Consider the following 20739-nt stretch of genomic DNA (forward strand, 5'->3'; position numbering starts at 1 on the left):
TAATAATAATAATAATAATAATAATAATAATAAAATCTTTATTCCATACCTCCTAAACTGTCCTGCTGTCCCATTAGCGGGACACAGCGGTGAGGCAGTTGAGAGGCTGCAGTGACCCTGGTGAATAGATGCTTTGCGCTTGCACATAATTGGCTGTGTGTGGCTCATAATTGTGGCATTTCCACATAGCCATGCCCCATTTGACCATGGTCACACACACTTTTACCGTGGTCACACCACCATTTTGGTGGAAGTGTCTTGATTTTGGTGGCGGGAATGTTGGGAGGGTTTTTTTCCCATATTTTCATTGTACCTAATAACTACAGAATGTATGATATCTCCAATGTTCTATGGGGACTTTTTAGCTTTTTAGGCAAATGTTGGCAGAGACGTGACCCGATAACAGTTGAGATACATCTGTTTTTTTATTCCACTCCCCATTACATCTCACAAAACTGCAATAAAATCCTCACTTCGAGCAGCTTTGAAAAAGTACCTTGGTGCATGCACCATGTGAGTGAGGCACATGTGCAGTTTATTGATGTGAATATTGTCATTGTTTATATAACTGATATAACATAATATTTATTTATAATATTTGTCTAAAGCCTAAAGCAAAATTGAAAAATAGGACAGAATTGCTAATATGTTGCAAACAATACCCATCACACGACAGGTATCTATAAAAATTTTAATACACAAATGGTTATATAGAACCCTGCAGTTCCATATATTAAATAATTTTTTTATCTACTGTATACTGATTTTTAAGCCCTTGAAAACTGCCCTGTGCATAGCTGAGCATTTGTGCACATGTGCGTGTTATGCCTTTTCTCTCTTAGTCACACATGCTCTTTTTCTATTACTTTTTTCATCATATTTATTTTGCAATTTTCCCAACTCTAGCTGGAATTACTGTATATGGATGCTAACCATTGCATGGCCTAGACCTCAGTGAAGTCACAGAATCTATTGTATTAGTGGTCTTTGAGATACCTGCAGGGTTTTCTTCCTTCTATGCACCTGTTTGGCTTTTAGAGGATACGGAGTGCCTTTGAGATCCCAGTTGGCAGCATCATGATGTCATTTTTCTGCAGCAGTTGTAGGTGGAGTACAGATGTGCCAGGCAGCTGGTGTTCTCTTGTGGTCCACAGGAATGAAGAGGGGGAGTATTAAGAACATGGGAGAGTAGATGCTCTGGTATAGGCTGCTGATCTATTCCCTGCTGTGTGGCCTGAATGCTGGCAAGTGGCCACATCTCTGCTGCAGGACACATGTTAACATGCTAGTGGCATTCTCTACCTGCCATCCAAGAGATTTCAGGGGCATTCAGAGGAAGCTGCCCAGTGTATCCAGATGTTAAGGTGGCCCTTGTCCTACAAATAATGCATGTCTCTTAGAGCTACGTAAGTGCATCTGTGACACACTGTGGTGTTTGAAAAAAGGAACAAGATATTAGGGACCTGCAGTCAGGGGAAGCAGGTGAGGCAGGGCCTCCCTGTCATTTAGGATTAAGAATGAGCCTTTTTGCAGTGCACACAGGAAATGCTGATTCCTGTGTGTACTGCAGTGTATAAATCTTAGAATTAATGTCAGGAGGCACTTATTATGCCTCTGTGTGTAAGATGGCAATCACAGCTCACCACATCATCACTTTGCCCTCTAGGGCTGGCTGAAAGGAGCCAGCAGGAGCCTATGGCCAGCAGTAATTGACTGCATGTCCCTAACAGTGAATATTTTCTCTCTGGGGGTGACAGAGGGACAGGGAATCTGGGGTTGATAGAGGGGCAGGCAAGCTCTTCTCCCCCTCAGCCAGTGCCTCACTAGATACTGACCTCACCGCACACCCTTGCAAGATGCTGCCACACATATGTTCAAAAGGACTGATGCCTCCCTAAAGGAGCACCATGGAGACTGCACGAATTAAAACAACTACAAGAGAATTGGAAATTTTACAAAGCCATTCAAGTAAAATACAAATGTAAAGGAATACTAATCTATACAATGTAAAGAGTAACTTACCTTTTTCCGGAAACGTTAACAATCGATGGAAGTGCAGTATAGCTTGAGGGACACGTCAAAGGATCATCTGTTGGTGTTTTCACAACAGTAACAAACAATATGCAAGGAAAACCATGTCTGAATTCTCTTCTTGAAAACTTTCTTACCCCATCACAAGAAATTGTTCCGCTGTTAACATAAAATATATTTATAATATAACATTTTCTTGTATATGGATTCTGCTTAATATACTGTATATGTTTAATATGCTTGTTGTCAACAATAATATTTAACTAACAAAATTAACTAGTAGTCCCTCTTCATAAAACTGAATGTAGGAAAGAAGCTGGCAACCTGTGACCCTTACATTATTAGTATGGAAACCCTGTTAAAAGTAGAAATTTAAGATTATCTTAATATAGCAATTTACATGATCCAAAGCAGCATGGATTTACTGGTGGCAGATCATGTCAAAATAATCGTAGTGACTTTTCTGACTATTGATTAAAGTAATAGATTAAGGGGGGAGATGGCAGATGGATCTTGTACAGACCTTAAGCTGACCATACACTTGTGAGGTGGGAAATTACATGAGATTTATCTCCAGATTTCCCTTGGACTCCCCGGCAGCCCCCTGCAGTCCTGGAACATGATTTCACTTTTTTGTACATACAATAAGAAATATATTATCTTCATAGAATTGCACAGAATTGCATGTGAGGAATCAAAATCTTCTCTACAGCAGACAAGATCTTAAGATGAGACATTCAATCGTAATTGTACGTGGGGCATGTACAATTTGCACTTTTTACATGAGAAAAATGGTACAGATACATCAAAATTATATGATTGTACCAGATATCTCACAAGTGTATGGGCAGCTTTAGTGAGTTTTTTTGACACTGGCTCACATCAAAGGTTAATTGTTTGGTGATAAAAACAATATAGCAATCTTGCAGATAGGATACCTTGTAATGTCCAACAAAAATAAAAGAAATTATGTTAAATAGCAAGCTTTTCAGACTACTCAGATCTCTTCATTATCCATGACATAACAAGGCATCTGAAGAAACACATATATGAGGTCCCATCACCACAGAATAAATGAGAAAAAGACACATTTTCATGTTGCAAAACATTTCTGCAGCCCAGGACACAAAGAAGATCTTATAAAGGTGATTATATTAAAAGGAAATTTTAAATCACAAAGAGACAGGAGGGTCAGGGAATAAAAATTTATGACAAAGTTTGATACCCTAAACACAGGACTGAATCTGTCCCCCCAGCTCCAATCCGATGCGCAGGGATAGTGGGGGCATCAGGTCTCTGGACTCACATCAATCCAGAAACAATAAAACATTCACACTGCTTATCTGTAAACTAATTAAGGATTTATAATCCAGCTCATCCTGTTATTCTGTTTTTTTTAAAATGTCCATTTATCACATCATACATTTATCACTGTATAGGTTATAGGTATGAGCTTATGTGGAATAATGTCTGTGATAACTTATGGAGGTCATAACTCCAGAAGAATATAAATACATTACAGACTGTGCATATCTTTTGGAGTGTAAGTATGTGGTTAATATTTGCAAACAATTTGCCTTAAAACACAATAATGAAACTGTCACTTTCAATGTACAATTTTTTTCTTTACCGTTTTCTTTTGCAATTTCTTACGTATCCATCTGTCCAAGTATTAAGTACAGTCTGGATGTTCCCAAGGTCTTCACAACTGTGGAAAACACATCATAATGTTACTGCTAAAAAAAATTATGTCCACAGTTTAAAATCTATATATTATTGAATAATGATTGTTTGGAATAAATACTATTGGCATATTTCTTGAAAATTACTTTACTTTATTTAGTTTACTTTATTAATTACTTCTACCCAAGTTTGCTACGCAAATTATGTAAAACTTGCGTAGTATATCTATATATGCCCCAGCCCATGTGGTTTTAAAGGGTGACCTCCCTGATTCCTGCCCTCCCTGTTCACCAAATGGCAGCTGGCCCTTTCCTCAGCACAGAATTTCCCTTTCTGAGCTCTTTTCCCCAAGGCGTCCTCTGCACAATATCACAAGGTATCTTTCCTTCTCGAAAAGCAGGAGCCTAAAGAGACCATGTGTTCCAAAATGGAAAGAGTCAGGTATGCAAAGTTTGGCAACAATGAGTCGGAAATAACCACTCTTGCAACAACAAAAGCATAGCTACATTGTGTGATAATGGTAAGGATAACAACTCCTTTTTGCAATGTCTTTAAAAGTTTTTTTTTTAAATTGCTTTTACCGCTATGTGAGTGTGCCCTCACAAAAAACAGTAGAAAGCCGTCAACCTGCACATATTGGTTTAGGCTACACCCCATCTTCCGTTGAAGAAGCGTGTCCCTTTTGCCACAGACCGGGGCTCGTAACATTCAGATGAGACTTCTAAAAACACCAATAGTAGCCACAATCCTGTTGCTTAATAAACACGTAATAAGTTGCAGTTAGAGTAGGCCTGTGGAATCAGTGGGGATTTGGTGGGTCAACTCCTCTATAAGTTCCATTAATTCAAATCAGCCTGCTCTAACTGGTTTGCTTTAGCATAGTATGTTGCAGATAGAGTAGGCCCACTTAAATCAATAGAACCTACGGATGAACTGACTCACCAAATCAGCATTGATTAAGCTCAACACAGAGATTCAGGTACAAATCTCTAATGCAATTGACTATACATTATATATACAACAAGATTATAGCCACTAATGAATTAATGTAAAAGCAATGGGGAGGGGAACTACCCCTCTCCCTGCCCCACCAAATAAACCCTATAATCAAAGTATCTATTTTCTGGGCTAGGAAATTATTACTGCAATAGTTTATTGGAGGCTGGGGACAGCTTTCTAAGCCCTAGAGCAGTTGCAGTAGCCACTAAAAGAGTGGGATGAGAGATATACATAGGTTGAACATACTGTACATACATACATACATACATACATACATACATACATACATACATACATACATACATACATACATACATACATACATACATACATACATACATACATACAGTGCTATATCTGAATATCAGGCCAGAATCAGGGGTCAGGATGGTAACTATAAGTCAAGACAAAAACATATATGTTAATCTATTCTATAGAACTGTGTGTGAGGAGGAGTTGAGGCCCCCAAAAAATCTAAGTGAGGGATGGTGGGCATGAATGATGAAAACAAGGTATCATTTACAGTGGTGCCTCGCTTAACGAGCGCCTCGCTGAGCGATGAAATCGCTTAACGAGGCGCTCTGGGCCATCGCTGGAGCATTCGCTCAGCGATGGCCCCTATGGGGATTTTTTGCTTTGCGATATTCACTAAGCGTTTCGCTTAGCGAACATCGCATAACGAAGCCGGGAGATCGGTGATCGGCGGTTCCAAAATGGCCGCCGGAAGGTCCGCGCCGCATTTTCGCGCCCTGCCCTCGCTTACCGAGGGCGCGAAAATGGCGCGCTATGGGACAACATCGCTTAACTGTGAGTTTTAAAGCCATAGGAACGCATTGAACGAAGTTCAATGCGTTTCTATGGCTTTTTTATTCCCGTTTAGCGATGTTTTCGCATAGCGAAGGTTAATCCGGAACGGATTAACCTCACTATGCGAGGCACCACTGTACTTCCATTTTGTGGTTCCTAGCTCAACACACAGATTCAGGTACAGTACAAATCTCAGTACAACCGTGGACTCCGATGGGTACACCTGACCAGGCGGTTATCTCTCAGCCTCGTTTTCCCCTTTATTACATCAAAATAGCAGTAGCCTAACTCACTAGGTAGCTGTGAGGTAGACACCCTAGTTCCTTCCATGCTTCTTGGGATGTCCCATTAATTTGATAGTGGTAGCTTTATTCTCAGATTTGGAGGGACCTCAGTGTGCATTTTAATTTGACCCACCCTCCTCCTCCTCCTCCTCCTCCTCACTGCATCACTGTCACTGGAATGCAGTGGCGACGTGGCTCCCTTTATGCTTAGGATGGATGCCTGAATGCTCCAGGAAAGTGCAGCCCTTCAGGTATCACTGGACTACTATTTCCATCATTCTTCACCATTGGCAAATCTATCGGGAATAACTACTTCATGAGAACTGGAGAGAAGTGCTGGGTAGCTCTGTGGTTTAGGTCTCCAGCTGCAGAGCCAGAAGGCTGGGAGTTCAATTCTGCACTGGGTCTCCCTGACAGAGGCTGGACGTGATGATCCATAGGGTCCCTTCCAGCTCTGCAGCTCCAAGGCGTCTAAGATTTCATCCAACCGTGTATGGAATTCCACTGTTTTTCCAGCTTTTGCTGTAAGGGTGTCTCCAGACAGACAGCTCTTAGAGCTATCAATCAGAAGACCCTGGGAAGCTGTTTTGTCTTTTCCACCTTAACATTTTCCCTGTGGTGAGAAAAAAGGGAAAAGGGGAAACTGAGAGGGTTATCAATGGAAGATAGCATCATATGGATCCCCTGAAAAATCCCCATCAATGAGGCAGGATAATTGCACAGTAATTTCCTCATCTAGAAGCATCCAAAGGTTAAAGTATTTTGCTATATTGTATATGTATTTTTAAAATATATATATTTGCTAATATACCTTCTGAATAACAGCACCATATTATCAAAGATAGGCAAATGGCACCACCTCCTGACACAAAGTTCAAAGAGCAGGAGGGAATAAAGAATGGAGAGCAAGTGCAGGTGATGAAAACATGGAGTGGATTTAAGTTTCATGTGCAATTAGGAATCCTGCACTTACCTTGAAAAGCACAGATTTGTCCCACTTAGAGTGAGGAAGGAAGGAAAGGAAAGGAAAGAAAGGGATCATAGTGGATGAAGAGATTCCAGAGAGCAGAAGGGAGAAGAAAAGTCCTTACACAAGCCTGCCTATTATGATGATTACAAGAGATAAATGGGTTGTTAACAACATTTGAAAGAATACACAGTAAGGAATCGCCATTACTCCTCCCCCTCCCCCTTTCTTCTGAGAGTAAGTTTCTACGCCTTATAGTTCTGGAGGCAAGTCATCCCCCGATGATTGTTCCTTCAGTTTTCTGCACCTTCCTTCTCCACCCCACCATCTAGGTTGCTGGGTTAAGGAAAACCAACCCGGTGATTCTCCAGCCTGTGAGCCTCAAGCCATTCCTCGCGTGTCAGTGTTGTCCTGCATGTGCTGCTCTGATCTATGTAATGCTAACATCAGCTATATTGTGTCTGGAAGGAGGCAAGGTAAGAGTTCTGTGGGATCAAGGTGATGAACTACAGCATGGAATGAATGACCCAAATGGACAGATTGAGAGTGAATGATGATGTGGAAAGAGGGAGGCCCTCCAGAACTTGCTGGTTTATAAAACCCACCCTCTTCATTGGCTATGGGGCTGGGGCTGATAGGCTCTGGAGCTCAACAGCCTCTAGAAGGCCACAGGCTCCCTATCCTCTTAGAGATTCAGGAGCAAACTAGCAAACTGTTTCCCTCCAAATATTTTAGACTACAGTTTCTATCATCCCTGGCTATCTATCACACCTGCTGGAGTTTATGAGAGTCAGACCAGTGTTTCCCAACCTGGAGGTCATTACCCCCAAGAGAGTCACAAAGGGCCTTCTAGGGAGTGGTGGGTTCTGAGTCAGCCTGATAACAGGACTGGAGTAGAGGGCGGGTTGTACCCAAAGGTTGCAATGAAGACTGTGTTACTTTTAGCATCAACACATAGGTATTTCTCACCTTCCTTCAAGGGTTCTCCCGATTTTATCTTCCCAACGGTCCTGTAGAATAGGTTAGGCTGAAAGAGAGTAACTGACTCAAGGCCGGCCAGTGCATTTTTGTGGTTGAAAGTACTGTAAATTTTAACCCATCTCCCCAAGTTGTGCATTACTCTAGCTTTTCTGAGGGCAAACAGTTTGCTGACATGACATCTCTATAGGCCAATGAATGAGGAAAATGATTTATAATTTTCCTTGGAGAAGTTAGACAAATATTATTATTAGCTTTGAGAAAGGAAGACTGAGGGGGATATGATAGGATTTTTCGAATACTTGAAAGGTAGTCATACAGAGGAGGGACAGGATCTGTTCCTAATCATCCCAGAGTGCAGGATGCATATTAATTAATAGGCTGAAGCTAGAGGAAGCCAGATTTAGGCTGAATATTAGGAAAAACCTCTTAACTGTTAGAGCTGTATGACAGTGGGACCAATTAACATCAGAAGGTGGTGAGCACTCGAACACTGGAGGCATTCAAGAGAAAACTGGTCATCCATCTGTCATATTTGATCTGGACAGCTGTGCTGAGCAGGGGGTTGGACTCAATGGCCTTAGAGGCCCCTTCCACCTCAGTTATTCTATGATAATCCCACCCTCTTTCAGGAATACACAACCCAGCCCTTCAGAAATAGATGATCTTAGAACTGCATTGCTGGAAGGGACCCTCGTGATCTTCAAGTCCAGCCCTTGTCAGGGAGGCACAGTAAGGGAATGAATCTCCCAGCCACTGGCCCCACAGCCAGAGACGTCCACCGCTGGGCTATCGTAACAGTTAGATGATGTCAACAAGTCAGGCATTAAAACTGTGAACATTTATGAAGGTAACAGGCCAGGCCAAATTTACCATTTATTCAGCATATACTGTCTTTTGGCAGTGCAGCAAGCAAACCATAATCCCTCTTACAATAGCAGAGGGAGGGAGAAATAAAAGGTGAATGTGTGCAAATCCAGTTCTACAGGTGTGTCCTGTGACTTCTCAGAATGAATTATTGTATCCAGAAATCAACAGCAGGCATTATCAGCTCGGGTCTCCCTTTTTCCTTCCTTTTCTTGTTTATTATTACAGATCTTCCCAAGCCAGCTGTAATGAATCTTGCAGTGGGGGAAAAGAAGGTGGCGGGAGGTTCCTATTAACCTTGGCCATAGAGCCCTCCCTTCCTCCTCTCCAGAAAACCCTTGCCAGTCACCCGCCCCTACTGCGTCCTGCATCCTGACAGCTTCGTTAGCCCTCTGCTACCAAGATTACAAAGCAGGGAGACCGTTTTACTATCACTGGACAAAGATAGCAAAACAGATGTCCCAACATTGTTCCAGCCCCCTTTTGGCTCTAGATCAAAGTCAAGGAGAGAGAGAAAGAAAGAAAGAAAGAAAGAAAGAAAGAAAGAAAGAAAGAAAGAAAGAAAGAAAGAAAGAAAGAAAGAAAGAGAGTGCCCAAGGCTTGAGGCCAAGTGGCTTGGAAACATGGACAGCTCACTTCGCGGGAAATGGGTTGCAAAATTTTATCTCTCTCCTGCTTGAAAGCCTGGAATTCGTTGTAGCAAGTTCTCCCATGATGGTGTGGATTTGACGGCTGCCTCCTCTTATCTCTGCAGTTGAGCTGTTGCCGCAGCCCAGCCGGGCCACCTGGATTCTCGCAGCCTGCCTTGTTTTGCTGTTCCTGGCTTGCCTGGTGTTTCTAGGTATTGTGGCTTCAGTGAAAACTCTGATGTGAAACATTTAGAATAAGAGTTGCCCGTATCATGCTTGCTGTTGGGGAAAAGGTGAGCAAAGGCACATCTGTCGCCTTGGGACAAAGAGCAACCATGGTGGTGTCTCCTCTTGCTTGCCTTTAGTTGGAAAAGCTCACAGGCACAGAGGTGGGGCCAGGAGCTGGTGTTGCTGGGTATCTACCAAAGTTCATACCTGGGAAACGGCCCGTGGCCAATTTCAGTCTTGCTGTTCTTCCACTCTTGCTACCTCTTCACCTGTCCCCCTGCAAGCATGTAAACAGTGACCCAGTTTACATGGCCATCTTCTTCTGGTCCCCGACAGGTCCTGATGGAGATGGTTGTGACACTGGGTGAGCAAGAAAGAAGGGAGGAGAGCTTAGAATGCCTGCTAGGGTTGCCAGGTGGCGGGGTACCGCTGGCTGCAGGCTTGAGGGATTCACAGGCGTCACCATGTCTCCTGGCAGGGAGAACAATCTCAGGTCAAGCAGCAGCGGAAGAAGTAACCTTGGTTTTTGTGGGTGGGCGAGGTGGCTCTCTTCTTTCATTTCTTGCCCACTCCAGGGCTCATGTGATTTTGTACTAGGACATGGATGTGGCTGTTGCTCCAAAGGGCATGTTTCCCATCAACTCTTCCCTCCGTCCTGGCCTTTTGTCATGCTGATGTTGAGCTTGGGACACAGAAGCCTTCTTGTTGGCAATAGCTTGCAAAATCCGAAAACATGCCCTGGCCCAACACTTGCCTGCCTGCCTGCCTCTGTGACATCACAAAGCTCCTTCCTGCGACTTCAGGTTTCGGCCCTGGAATCTCAGGAAACGAATACAGCTGACCTGGCAACCCTGGATGCAGAAGCTGGATCGCTTTGGAATATGTGTTGCTTCAAGGGCAAATATCTTTTTCTCTTGTAGCAGTTCTGAAGCGCCGGAAAATCCCCGCAGGACAACTCAGCTCTGAAGCCACATTGGAGCTCACCGAGGTCACCTCAGCCCTGGAACCAAAAGGCAGGAGGGAACTGCCCAAGCAGGAACTTCCAGACCTTCAGTTCCTCAAGGTATCCCTCTGGTTAAGGGAAGATTTGTGGATTCACTTAAAGAATCACCATAGATTGTTTTATCCTTCATAGCAGAACATGAAATGGTTATTGTGGTTTTAAAATCATCTAGCTATGCAGCCGAAAAAAAAATTAGGAACCTACAGAGCAGAAATAGTTTCACGTCTCCCCACAGTATACCATCCATTGTTTTCATCAACTAGCACTTCTAGTCTTGCTACTGATCCAGTCGTCTTTGAGTGTCATTAACACACTCAAAGACATTGGTAAAGGAAAGAATAAAAAGCTCAGTTTACTCACAGTTATGAGTAGATACAAACAGCATACTGTAGAAAAATAATGACTGGTTACATCAACAGAGCTTACCTGACTAACTACATGACTACATAGCTAAATATTGACTACATGGTGACTAACTTCCCAGTGATTGGAAAAAAAAGAGCAGGAAAATAATTTGTAAGTCTAGAGGTGTGGATCTCTTCAAAACTGAAGCAGAGGGGAAATAATCAATTACTGCTGGATGTATGGACAGTTATCCCAGCCCAGAAGGTCCCTCCAAGCCAGAAGCCTCTTAATAGTAACATACAAGGGTTGCAATAATTCTTACAATCCTGTCTCTCAAATATGTGAAAACTCTAGCCAGAAGCTGTGTTGCTCATGTGCAAATTCCCTTCCTTCTGTTGACAAGAAAACAGCTTTCCAAAGGGAAAAATGATAGCCAGTTTTCTTGGGAGGTTTGTACCTACAAGTGCAGGTGTCTGGTTCTAAACAGTTAGTCTAATGCCACCCCCTCCCATTCCCTGCTAGTACTGTCGGTCAACATGAAGGCATGATTGTTGCGTTTGCACAACATCAGAATAGTAAGAAACAAGGAGAAGACACAGGTAGAGAGATGGTGGACGCATTCCCTAGGCCAGTGGTCCCCAACCTTTTTAATGTCAGGGACCGGTTTTGTTGACGACCATTCTTCCAAGGACCGGGGGGGGGGCTGCCACCGCCAGCATCTGTGAATGGGGGGCATGGGAGTACTTTTTATGCAGTAGAATGTTATGCCATCATTTAAAGTGTCTCTGAGGAATCCCAAATAAAGATCAGCTGTGCTAGTAGGTCTTACCTGACATTTTCTTAGTCACATCCTACAGCAGAAGCCATGGTCCACAGAGAGCTTTCAAAGCATCAGAGGGATCTCATTGTTTAAAAGGTATCAGTCAGGAGAAGGGTATAAAAGAATGTCCAAGGCATTAGATGTGCCATGGAACACAATGAAGACAGTGTCATCATCAAGTGGAGAAAAGATGGCACAACAGTGACATTACCAAGAACTGGACGTCCCTGTAAAAGTGATGAAAAGACTAGAAGAAAATTGGTCAGGTGAGGGAGGCTGCCAAGAGGCCTACAGCAACATTAAAGGAGCTGCAGGAATATCTGGCAAATCCTGGCTGTGTGGTACATGTGATGACAATCTCCCATATTCTTCTTAAACAGCCTCGTGGCGCAGTGGTTAAAACACTGTACTGCAGCTAAAAAACTGTGCTCACGACCTGGGGTTCAAATCCCAGGTAGCCGGCTCAAGGTTGACTCAGCCTTCCATCCTTCCGAGGTTGGTAAAATGAGACCCAGCTTGCTGGGGGGGGGCAATGTGTAGCCTGTATAATTAAAAAAATTGTAAACCGCCCGGAGAGTGCTTGTAGCGCTATGGGGCGGTATATAAGTCCAATAAATAAATAAATAAATAAATAAATAAATAAATAAATAAATAAATAAATAAATAAATAAATAAATAAATAGGTCTGGACTATGGGGTAGAGTGGCAAGATGGAAGCCTTTTCTTACAAAGAAAAACATCCAAGCCTGGCTAAATTTTGCAAAAACACATATGAAGTCTCCCAAAAGCATGTGGGGGAAAAGTGTTATGGTCTGATGAAACCAAGGTTGAACTTTTCGGCCCTAATTCCAAAAGATATGTTTGGCACAAAAACAACATTGCACATCACCAAAAGAACACCATACCCACAGTGAAGCATTGGCATTGGCAGCATCATGCTTTGGGGCTGTTTTTCTTCAGCTGGGACTGGGACCTTAGTCAAGCTAGAGGGAATTATGAACAGTTTCAAATACCAGTCAATATTGGCACAAAACCTTAAGGCTTCTGCTAGAAAGCTGAACATGAGGAGGAACTTCATCTTTCAGCATGACAATGGCATACATCCAAATCAACAAAGGAATGGCTTCACCAGAAGAAAATTAATGTTTTGGAATGGCCCAGCCAGAGCCCAGACCTGAATCCGATTGAATATCTGTGGGGTGATCTGAAAAGGGCTGTGCACAGGAGATGCCCTTGCAATCTGACAGATTTGGAGCGTTTTGGCAAAGAAAATTGGGCAAATATTGCCAAATCAAGATGTGCCATACTGATAGACTCAAACCCAAAAAGGCTTAGTGCTGTAATAAAATCAAAAGGTGCTTTAACAACATATTAGTTTAAGGGTGTGCACACAGATGCAACCATATTATTTCAGTTTTTTATTTTTACTTCCCTCCACCTGAAAGATTTCAGTTTGTTGTTCAACTGAGTTGTACAGTACATAGGTCTCATTAAAGGTGGAAAATGTTCTGAAATGATTTATCTTTGTCTCATTTTTTTACATCACAGACACTTGACATTTTAACAGGGGTGTGTAAACTTTTTTTATCCACTGTAGCTCTTAATTTAAAAATCAGCACAGCAGCACATTGTGCCACATAAGCTCAGTAATGTTAAGTAAAATATGTCAATGGCTTAAATTCTGTTGCACAGCAATGCAATATTATAACATTTAGACACAAATTGCCTTTCATTAAGAAATATCCATATATGTTATCTGCATGCAGCAGATGTCTACAGAAACTTCCTCATTTTCCGTAATTTGTGTTTAAAACAGCCTTTTGTGTAACTGCACAAGATTTCAGCCCATGGATGGAATCCTACTAGTATGTGGGCAAGGTCTGCAGCTAATTGGCAAGGTGCTCAGATGAATCTTGGTCATGTCCCTGTTCATACTCTGAATTATGCAACCAATCCTGAGACCCACCCTGGCATCTCCTCAACTAGCCACAATTAGCTCTGGCAAGTTACACAAAACATACAGTCCAATAGTTCCATTCTGGCCAATAGTTCCTGTTCTCCTGGTTCCAGACTAAGGGTCCTCTTTGCAGCCTTCACAGGGAGATCAATGACAAGTGCCACAGAGATGTCCCATATGAAACAGGGCACTTAGAAACCCCTTCCTAGGTGCAGGTGGGGTAGTCACCAGCATTAACTTTGCAATCCTTCAAAATTCACTGTGACACATAAAAGTGCAAAATATTTAAATATATTTGCAATCATATGTATTGTAAATGTGTGAACCCCTGACTAGAGACTAATGCCTTGACCAACTGAATAGCTGTGCTGGTTTGTTAACATACTTGTCAAGCTTTTATGCATCAATAAACTGTATAGCCAATGGATTTCCTTTAATTAGTAGTACAGGTGGCTTGGAGGTTTACACGTATTTTGTCTCAATGTTCAGTTTTCCTTGCACACCAAAATAATGCCCACTGTCCACAGCGTTTACCAAACTGTCTTGCCCTCTCTCATTTTTAAAATAAATAAGTATTTAAGCTTTATGATGTTCTATGGCAGAGAAAAGGGATAGTGGGCACTTACATGATGATGAATGAGGTGCATTGCTGCAAGTTTGAAAATGGACAGGATGGGAAGTGAGGTACAGATGAAGAAGAGGTTAGTAATGATCCAGAGCATCATGTGTTTAATTAGGATAGTGACTGAAGGAGAGAGAAAATGGGAGAACACAATTGTTTGTGCATGCCTGCTGTGTGGTTTTTGTGTATGATATGATGCAACCTTCATTTGGTGGGGAAAGATACCTTTAGAGATGAATCAAAGACAGTTTGCCCTATAATCTGAAATAAAAGCACTAAGTATGTAGCCTGAGCTCCAGGATCCAAACCCCCTATTTTAATCCATAGTTGCAGAATTTAACAAGCAACCTATTTTACAAAAAAACAAGCCTCTTTTTTCTTTTCACCCCCCCACCGTAAAAGAGAAATCCATTTACATGCAGACACACATACACAAATGCACAATCACAAGAAAGGGGAGGGGAAAGAGAGGAAGAGGAAAGCAAAGAAAAGTGAGGGGAAGGAGAGGGGGGAACACACACACACACCTCTCTTTCTCTCCCTCAGACACACACACATGCACACACACGAAGAGAAGAGGGGGGAAAATTAAAAGAGCACATTACCTAAAAGAGGAATAACTCAGGCTGTGTCTTTGTCACCTCTGTCGCCCTAAACTAATGCACGAAACAACAGAAGAGGCTGTGACAAACCCAGACCTACTGGGATCTGCCACACGTTAACTAAGCTGCCACCAACCATTCCCTATAAGAAGTCACACAGACCAGGGATGGATTTTCAACAAATAAAAGAATAAGGTTTATTTAAATACACACAGGGAAAAATAAAACGATCAGGTGAATAAGATATAGTAACGTGGCTTAGTCTCATTCATACATGCATACAGTTTGGTTCACACAGAACCCTTAACTTGAAGCACAGACCCTGAACCTATCAGTTCTGGCTAACCAACAGACACCTGAACCTATCAGGTTGGTACTCTGACACACAGTAGTACCCTGTCTGACACACAGACTCCCACACCAGCTTCTTCTTCCCAGCTGATGCTTCGTCACATCCCAGCGTCTCCCCTTTCACCACACAGGCTTCACATTTATATATACAGTACAGCCCCTCCTCCTGATGTCCCGCCTTCCACTCCCCATAGGATGGAACTTTCCCTCCAAACCCATGACAGACAGGTAACATCAGTGCTGTATGTAACACCTCCCCTCTTTATAAGTTGTTTTGTAGGGGGAAAGCTAAGGTGCTTTTTCCCAAAAAAACAACCTGGATAAAACACACAACAACAGTTATACATACCATATCATACTTACTTATACTTACATTCTAAGTTAACCATAGCAATTAGGCATTTAAACATTTACCATATACATTACATCAATTTACCTTTATTCATACAAACCAAGTTCAAAAAACAGGTACATTTAACTTTTTGTCATCAATATATATACATAGTCCATGTTTCTTTCGCCGTCTTCATTCTTCAGGTCTTCTTGACAAGGCGTCAGCAACACAGTTCACTGACCCTCTGACCACCTTCACTTCAAAGTCATAGTCCTGTAGGTTTAAAGCCCACCTCATAAGTTTGCTATTGTGGGTTTTCATTGTCTTTAACCATTGCAGTGGTGAATGGTCAGTGCACAGAACAAAATGTCTTCCCCAGATGTAAGGCTTGGCCTTCTGGATCGCGTAGACTATGGCCAGACACTCCTTCTCCACGGTTGCCAAATGTCTCTCACCTTTTTGGAGTTTCCTACTCAGGTAGGACACTGGATGCTGGTCACCATTCTCATCCTCCTGGCACAGAACTGCTCCTACCCCGCTGTTAGACGCATCGGTGTAGATGATGAACTCCCGGTCGAAGTCTGGAGCCCGCAGCACTGGATAGTTGATGAGCGCCTGCTTCAACCTCTGGAACGCCTCCTCACAGTCGCTGGTCCACGGGATGCGGTCATCAGCCTTCTTCCTCGTCAGATCGGTCAGCGGAGCCGCAATCTCGCTAAACCTCGGGATGAACTTTCTGTAGTAGCCCACCAACCCAAGAAATGATTTGACCTTTTTCTTGGTGTTGGGTCTAGGCCAATCACGAACTGCTTCTATTTTGGCCTCGAGGGGTTTTATCACTCCTCCCCCTACCATGTGACCCAAGTATTTTCTTTCTGGGCTACCCAGCTGCAGTTTGTTTTCTTTGCAGGGCCTAGGCCAAAGCACTTCCTCCCCTGGGTCAAAGTGCCTCTCCCTGGCTTCCTGGTCATCCCAAGCTTTCTTTCTGACCTTTTGAGCTTGCAGGGTCTCTGTTGCTAGCTCTAGGTTTCTCTTTAGGTCCTTCCTTAAAGAGTCTATAGATGTCACAACGTCCTGTGGGTCATCCTGGGTGATCTGCTCCCAATTTTGTTTGATTAAATCGAGGGGCCCTTTCACCCTTCTCCCAAATAAAAGTTCAAACGGACTGAACCCGGTACTGGCTTGTGGCACTGATCGATAAGCAAACAAAAGGGATTGCAGCTTCTGGTCCCAATTGTTTGGATTCTCTGCCAAGCAAGCCCTAATCATGCGCATTAGAGTCCCATTGAACTTCTCAGTTAACCCATTACTTTCAGGATGATAGGCAGTGGTTTCCTTGTGCTTAATTCCACAGATTTGCCATAAACGTTTCATGAGCTTTGATGTGAACGATGCGCCCAAATCTGTGATTATTTCTGAGGCAAATCCCATCCTGGACATATACCCCACCAAGGCATCTACCACTGTGTTAGTTTCAATGTTAGTCAAGGGTATGGCTTCAGGGTACCTTGTAGCATGGTCCACAATTGTGCGAATGAACCTGTTCCCCCTCTTTGTGGCCTTGGGCAAAGGTCCCACAATATCCACCCCTATGCATTTGAACGGAGTGTCAATCACAGGCAAAGGGCACAACTTTGCTTTGGTCCTGTCGCGGTTATTCCCCTGCCTTTGACACACATCACATTGTTTACAGAACTCCCTGATCTGTTTTCCTATGTCAGGCCAGTAGAAATTCTGTGTGATTCTCTGCTGTGTTTTGTTCACCCCTAAGTGTGCAGCAAACATGTCAGAGTGCCCCCTTTGTAAGATCATGGGGCGATACTTTTCAGGTACCACTAGCTGACTCCTGATCCCATCTCCCCCTTTTGAGATATTCCTCAGGGTCTCTCTATATAAAATCCCCTTTTTCTCCAGAAATCTCACTGGGGTGTCAGGTGTTAGCTGGGCGTCAGTCACCTGTTCAAAACACTTCTGGAGAGTGGCGTCTGCCTTTTGCTCTTGTCCAAATCGGCTGTCTGTGGTCAAGGTTTCCACCACAGCTTCTGAACTCCCCCCACCTGCTTCCGTCTCTGGCTCATCATTACCCCCCTGAACTGTCCCCGTGGTGGCTTGTGGGCGTGTAATCACTAGCACCCTTTTCACATGTTCAGCCAGGTCATTTCCCACGAGCACGGCTGCTGGCAGAGTCGATGAAATTGCTAGCCGCCAAACTCCCCTCCAGCCTTGAAAGTTCACAGGTACCTCCGCGACTGGCAGTGAGATTATCTGCCCCTCAATCCCTGCCACCTTCATGCTCTCATTTGGGATTACATACTCCCTAGGAATAATATCTGGATGGCACAGGGTCACCTGAGAACAAGTGTCCCGCAGGCCCCGATACTGACGGTCAAGTACTCCTACGTCCACCCCTGCTGTCTCAAACAACTGAGAATCTGTTCTCACGAGCAAGCAGCGCCTGACCTCTACAAGAGGACCATTTTCCTCAGCCTGATCAGCAGATGTCACTGTTCCAGATTGAGTAGCCATGGCAACAGGCTCCCTCAGTGACAATGAGCCTTGCTCTTTCTGGACACAGAACACAGCTTTTGGCTTGGTTCCACTCGAATCCTGAGCCACAATTCCTTTTAGCTGCTTTAATTTCTCACACTCTGAGATTAGATGGCCCTTTCCCTGACAGAAATAACATTTTCTGGTGTATTTTGAGTCTTTCTCATCTTGTTTTGGTTTTCCCTCCAAAATCTGAGGTCTTGGTTTCATGTCTGAGGGCTTCCCTTCACCATGGGCCCCTCCCCCTTGCTGGCTTTTCCCTGGTCCCTGAGAGTACTTAGGGTCCCATGTTTCCCTCATGTTTTCTTCAGAATAATTCAGGTTTTGTTGTGCCTTAACCTGTGTGCCTTCTTTTGATTTCTTTTCTAGCTCCTTTTGCTTAGCCTCAAACTCAGCCCTGATCTGTAAAATTTCTTCCTCAGCCCTAGCTTTTATCTCTTTCACTTTTTCTTCAGTCTTATCTCTGATTTCTTTTAATTTAATATCTTTTTGCTGATTATATTTTTCAAGATCTTGCTCACTTTGTCTGGCCTGAGCCTCATACTTTTCTTTCTTTGACATTTCTTCCACTGATAAATTGTTAATAAACTTATTTAGGACCTTCAATTCTAATTGTACCATTCTAATTTGGTGTTTCAGTTCCATCTGTTTGATCCTCATGTCCATTCCCCTTTTCTTGGCATCTGCCTCTGCCTGACTGATTTCAGCTCTTTCTTTTCTTCTGATTTCCATTTCCCTCACCCTCAGTTCATGCTGTTGGGCTAGGAGCATTTTTCTGAGTTCTGGGTTCTGCTCTCCTGTGCTGTCACCTTGCACTGAGCCAAATTCATCCTCAGAACCTTGGTCAACCTGGGGGTCTTTCACTTCACCCATTTCTGCCACTTGGCTTCGAGTCAAGGGCATAATCCCCCCTCAGAACAGGCTGCTTTAAAAAGTCAAGCCTCAAAATAAAACGACCACTTTTTTTTTCTTTTGCCTCAGACCCAGCCTTCTATAGGCTGCTGTTCTTTCAGCACTAACTTGCAACAGTTGCGAATCAGAGTCTACCCCCCTCTGCTAGGCCTCTCAGCTGGCAAGCTAGCTCACTGCTATTTCACAGTTTTGCCTCAGCCTTTTTCCCGCCAAAACCAGGCTGCCTCAGAGCACTCTAGTCTCCAATTGGCACGTTCTTCCACTAGCGCACCTCCCCGTGAGGTACACCTAGAAGATTACCTACGCGCCTCAGATTGTCCCTGACTAGACCCCCCTTGCTCTGGGCACACTTGCCAAGGCTTTGCTGGACCGCTGGAAAACTGGACCAGTCGTATCCCACACGCTGGACACCAATCAATGTGACAAACCCAGACCTACTGGGATCTGCCACACGTTAACTAAGCTGCCACCAACCATTCCCTATAAGAAGTCACACAGACCAGGGATGGATTTTCAACAAATAAAAGAATAAGGTTTATTTAAATACACACAGGGAAAAATAAAACGATCAGGTGAATAAGATATAGTAACGTGGCTTAGTCTCATTCATACATGCATACAGTTTGGTTCACACAGAACCCTTAACTTGAAGCACAGACCCTGAACCTATCAGTTCTGGCTAACCAACAGACACCTGAACCTATCAGGTTGGTACTCTGACACACAGTAGTACCCTGTCTGACACACAGACTCCCACACCAGCTTCTTCTTCCCAGCTGATGCTTCGTCACATCCCAGCGTCTCCCCTTTCACCACACAGGCTTCACATTTATATATACAGTACAGCCCCTCCTCCTGATGTCCCGCCTTCCACTCCCCATAGGATGGAACTTTCCCTCCAAACCCATGACAGACAGGTAACATCAGTGCTGTATGTAACAGAGGCTACGAAGGGAAAGGAACTAGGCAGAGACCCTGTGTTGGGCAGGGGGGGGGGAGGAAAAGAGAAAGCGAAAGAGAGAGGGGGGAGAAAATAGGGGATGGGGGATAAAAAGGGGCATTTATGTGAAGAGAGGTGCTTGGATAGCTCCTGCTTCCTCCTGGGCATTCCCCCTGTGGGGAAAATATATGCTGTTATGCTGTTACAATGTATATATCTGTGGCAATGGCAGGCCTCATGCTAAAACTGACTAGTTTCCAGTAAGGATAATCATCAACCTGCTGTCTATTGTCTCTGGGTAATGTAGTTAAAGTGTCTCCCTCAGGAATGTTTACATTGTCTGTATATTTGGAGTTATCTGTGTCTGTTTACTATTAACTGTCTGTTTACCAGCCTGTCTGTTGACCAACCACTCTGTTTACTGATGCCTGTGTATTCAAGGAAATTAGCTGTCTCTGTTTACCAGCACTCTGGTTATTCTGGCTGTGTATTCAGGAAATTAAATGCCTCTGGTAAAAATAGTATTGATTAACTAGAGCAAATGTAGTAGGGGATACAATAAAAGAGGAGGAGGTGGGGGAACAGGAGATTCCGCCTCTGAACAGCTGCAATACACTCGAGTGTCCCGTCTTTTCTTTTCCCCTTTGCTGGGCGAGGGGGAGGCTTCATCTACAAATTCCTGTACTGAGACTTCATCTGCAAGACCCCTACTTCCCCTCATCTTGCAGATCCCAGATCCCAACACCCCCCCCTTTCACATTTTCCTTCTTGGTTTTAGGAGAGATCAAGTTAAAAAGAAGAAGAAAAAACCGCCACCACACCAAAGCCAGAAA

General features: G+C 43.5%; 1 protein-coding gene and 2 long non-coding RNA genes across 12 annotated transcripts in view; 2 read left to right on the forward strand and 1 right to left on the reverse strand.

Moving 5' to 3' along the window:
• The window catches only part of LOC110070403 (anti-Muellerian hormone type-2 receptor-like), a 48252-nt gene that overhangs the window by 5016 nt on the left and 22497 nt on the right, over positions 1-20739 (forward strand). For 5 of the 10 annotated variants that reach the window (XM_072984820.2, XM_072984824.2, XM_072984823.2 and 2 more), the window contains exons 2-4: positions 7104-7247; positions 9371-9457; positions 10394-10536. In XM_072984820.2, the coding sequence (XP_072840921.2) occupies positions 7104-7247; positions 9371-9457; positions 10394-10536 (374 nt within the window). The remainder of the gene's footprint in view (positions 1-7103; positions 7248-9370; positions 9458-10393; positions 10537-20739) is intronic. The other 5 variants (XM_078382607.1, XM_072984821.2, XM_072984822.2 and 2 more) reach the window with 5 other exon arrangements.
• On the reverse strand, positions 367-7106 carry LOC144585103 (uncharacterized). Its single transcript, XR_013539601.1, has 2 exons — positions 3662-7106; positions 367-2190 (listed from the first exon to the last, which is right to left on the reverse strand). It is a non-coding gene; the product is annotated as an uncharacterized LOC144585103 (long non-coding RNA).
• Positions 10543-20521, forward strand: LOC144585102 (uncharacterized). Its single transcript, XR_013539600.1, has 2 exons — positions 10543-14900; positions 19911-20521. It is a non-coding gene; the product is annotated as an uncharacterized LOC144585102 (long non-coding RNA).

This window comes from Pogona vitticeps, chromosome Z (assembly GCF_051106095.1).
Source record: "Pogona vitticeps strain Pit_001003342236 chromosome Z, PviZW2.1, whole genome shotgun sequence".
Classification (NCBI taxonomy): Eukaryota; Metazoa; Chordata; class Lepidosauria; order Squamata; family Agamidae; genus Pogona; species Pogona vitticeps.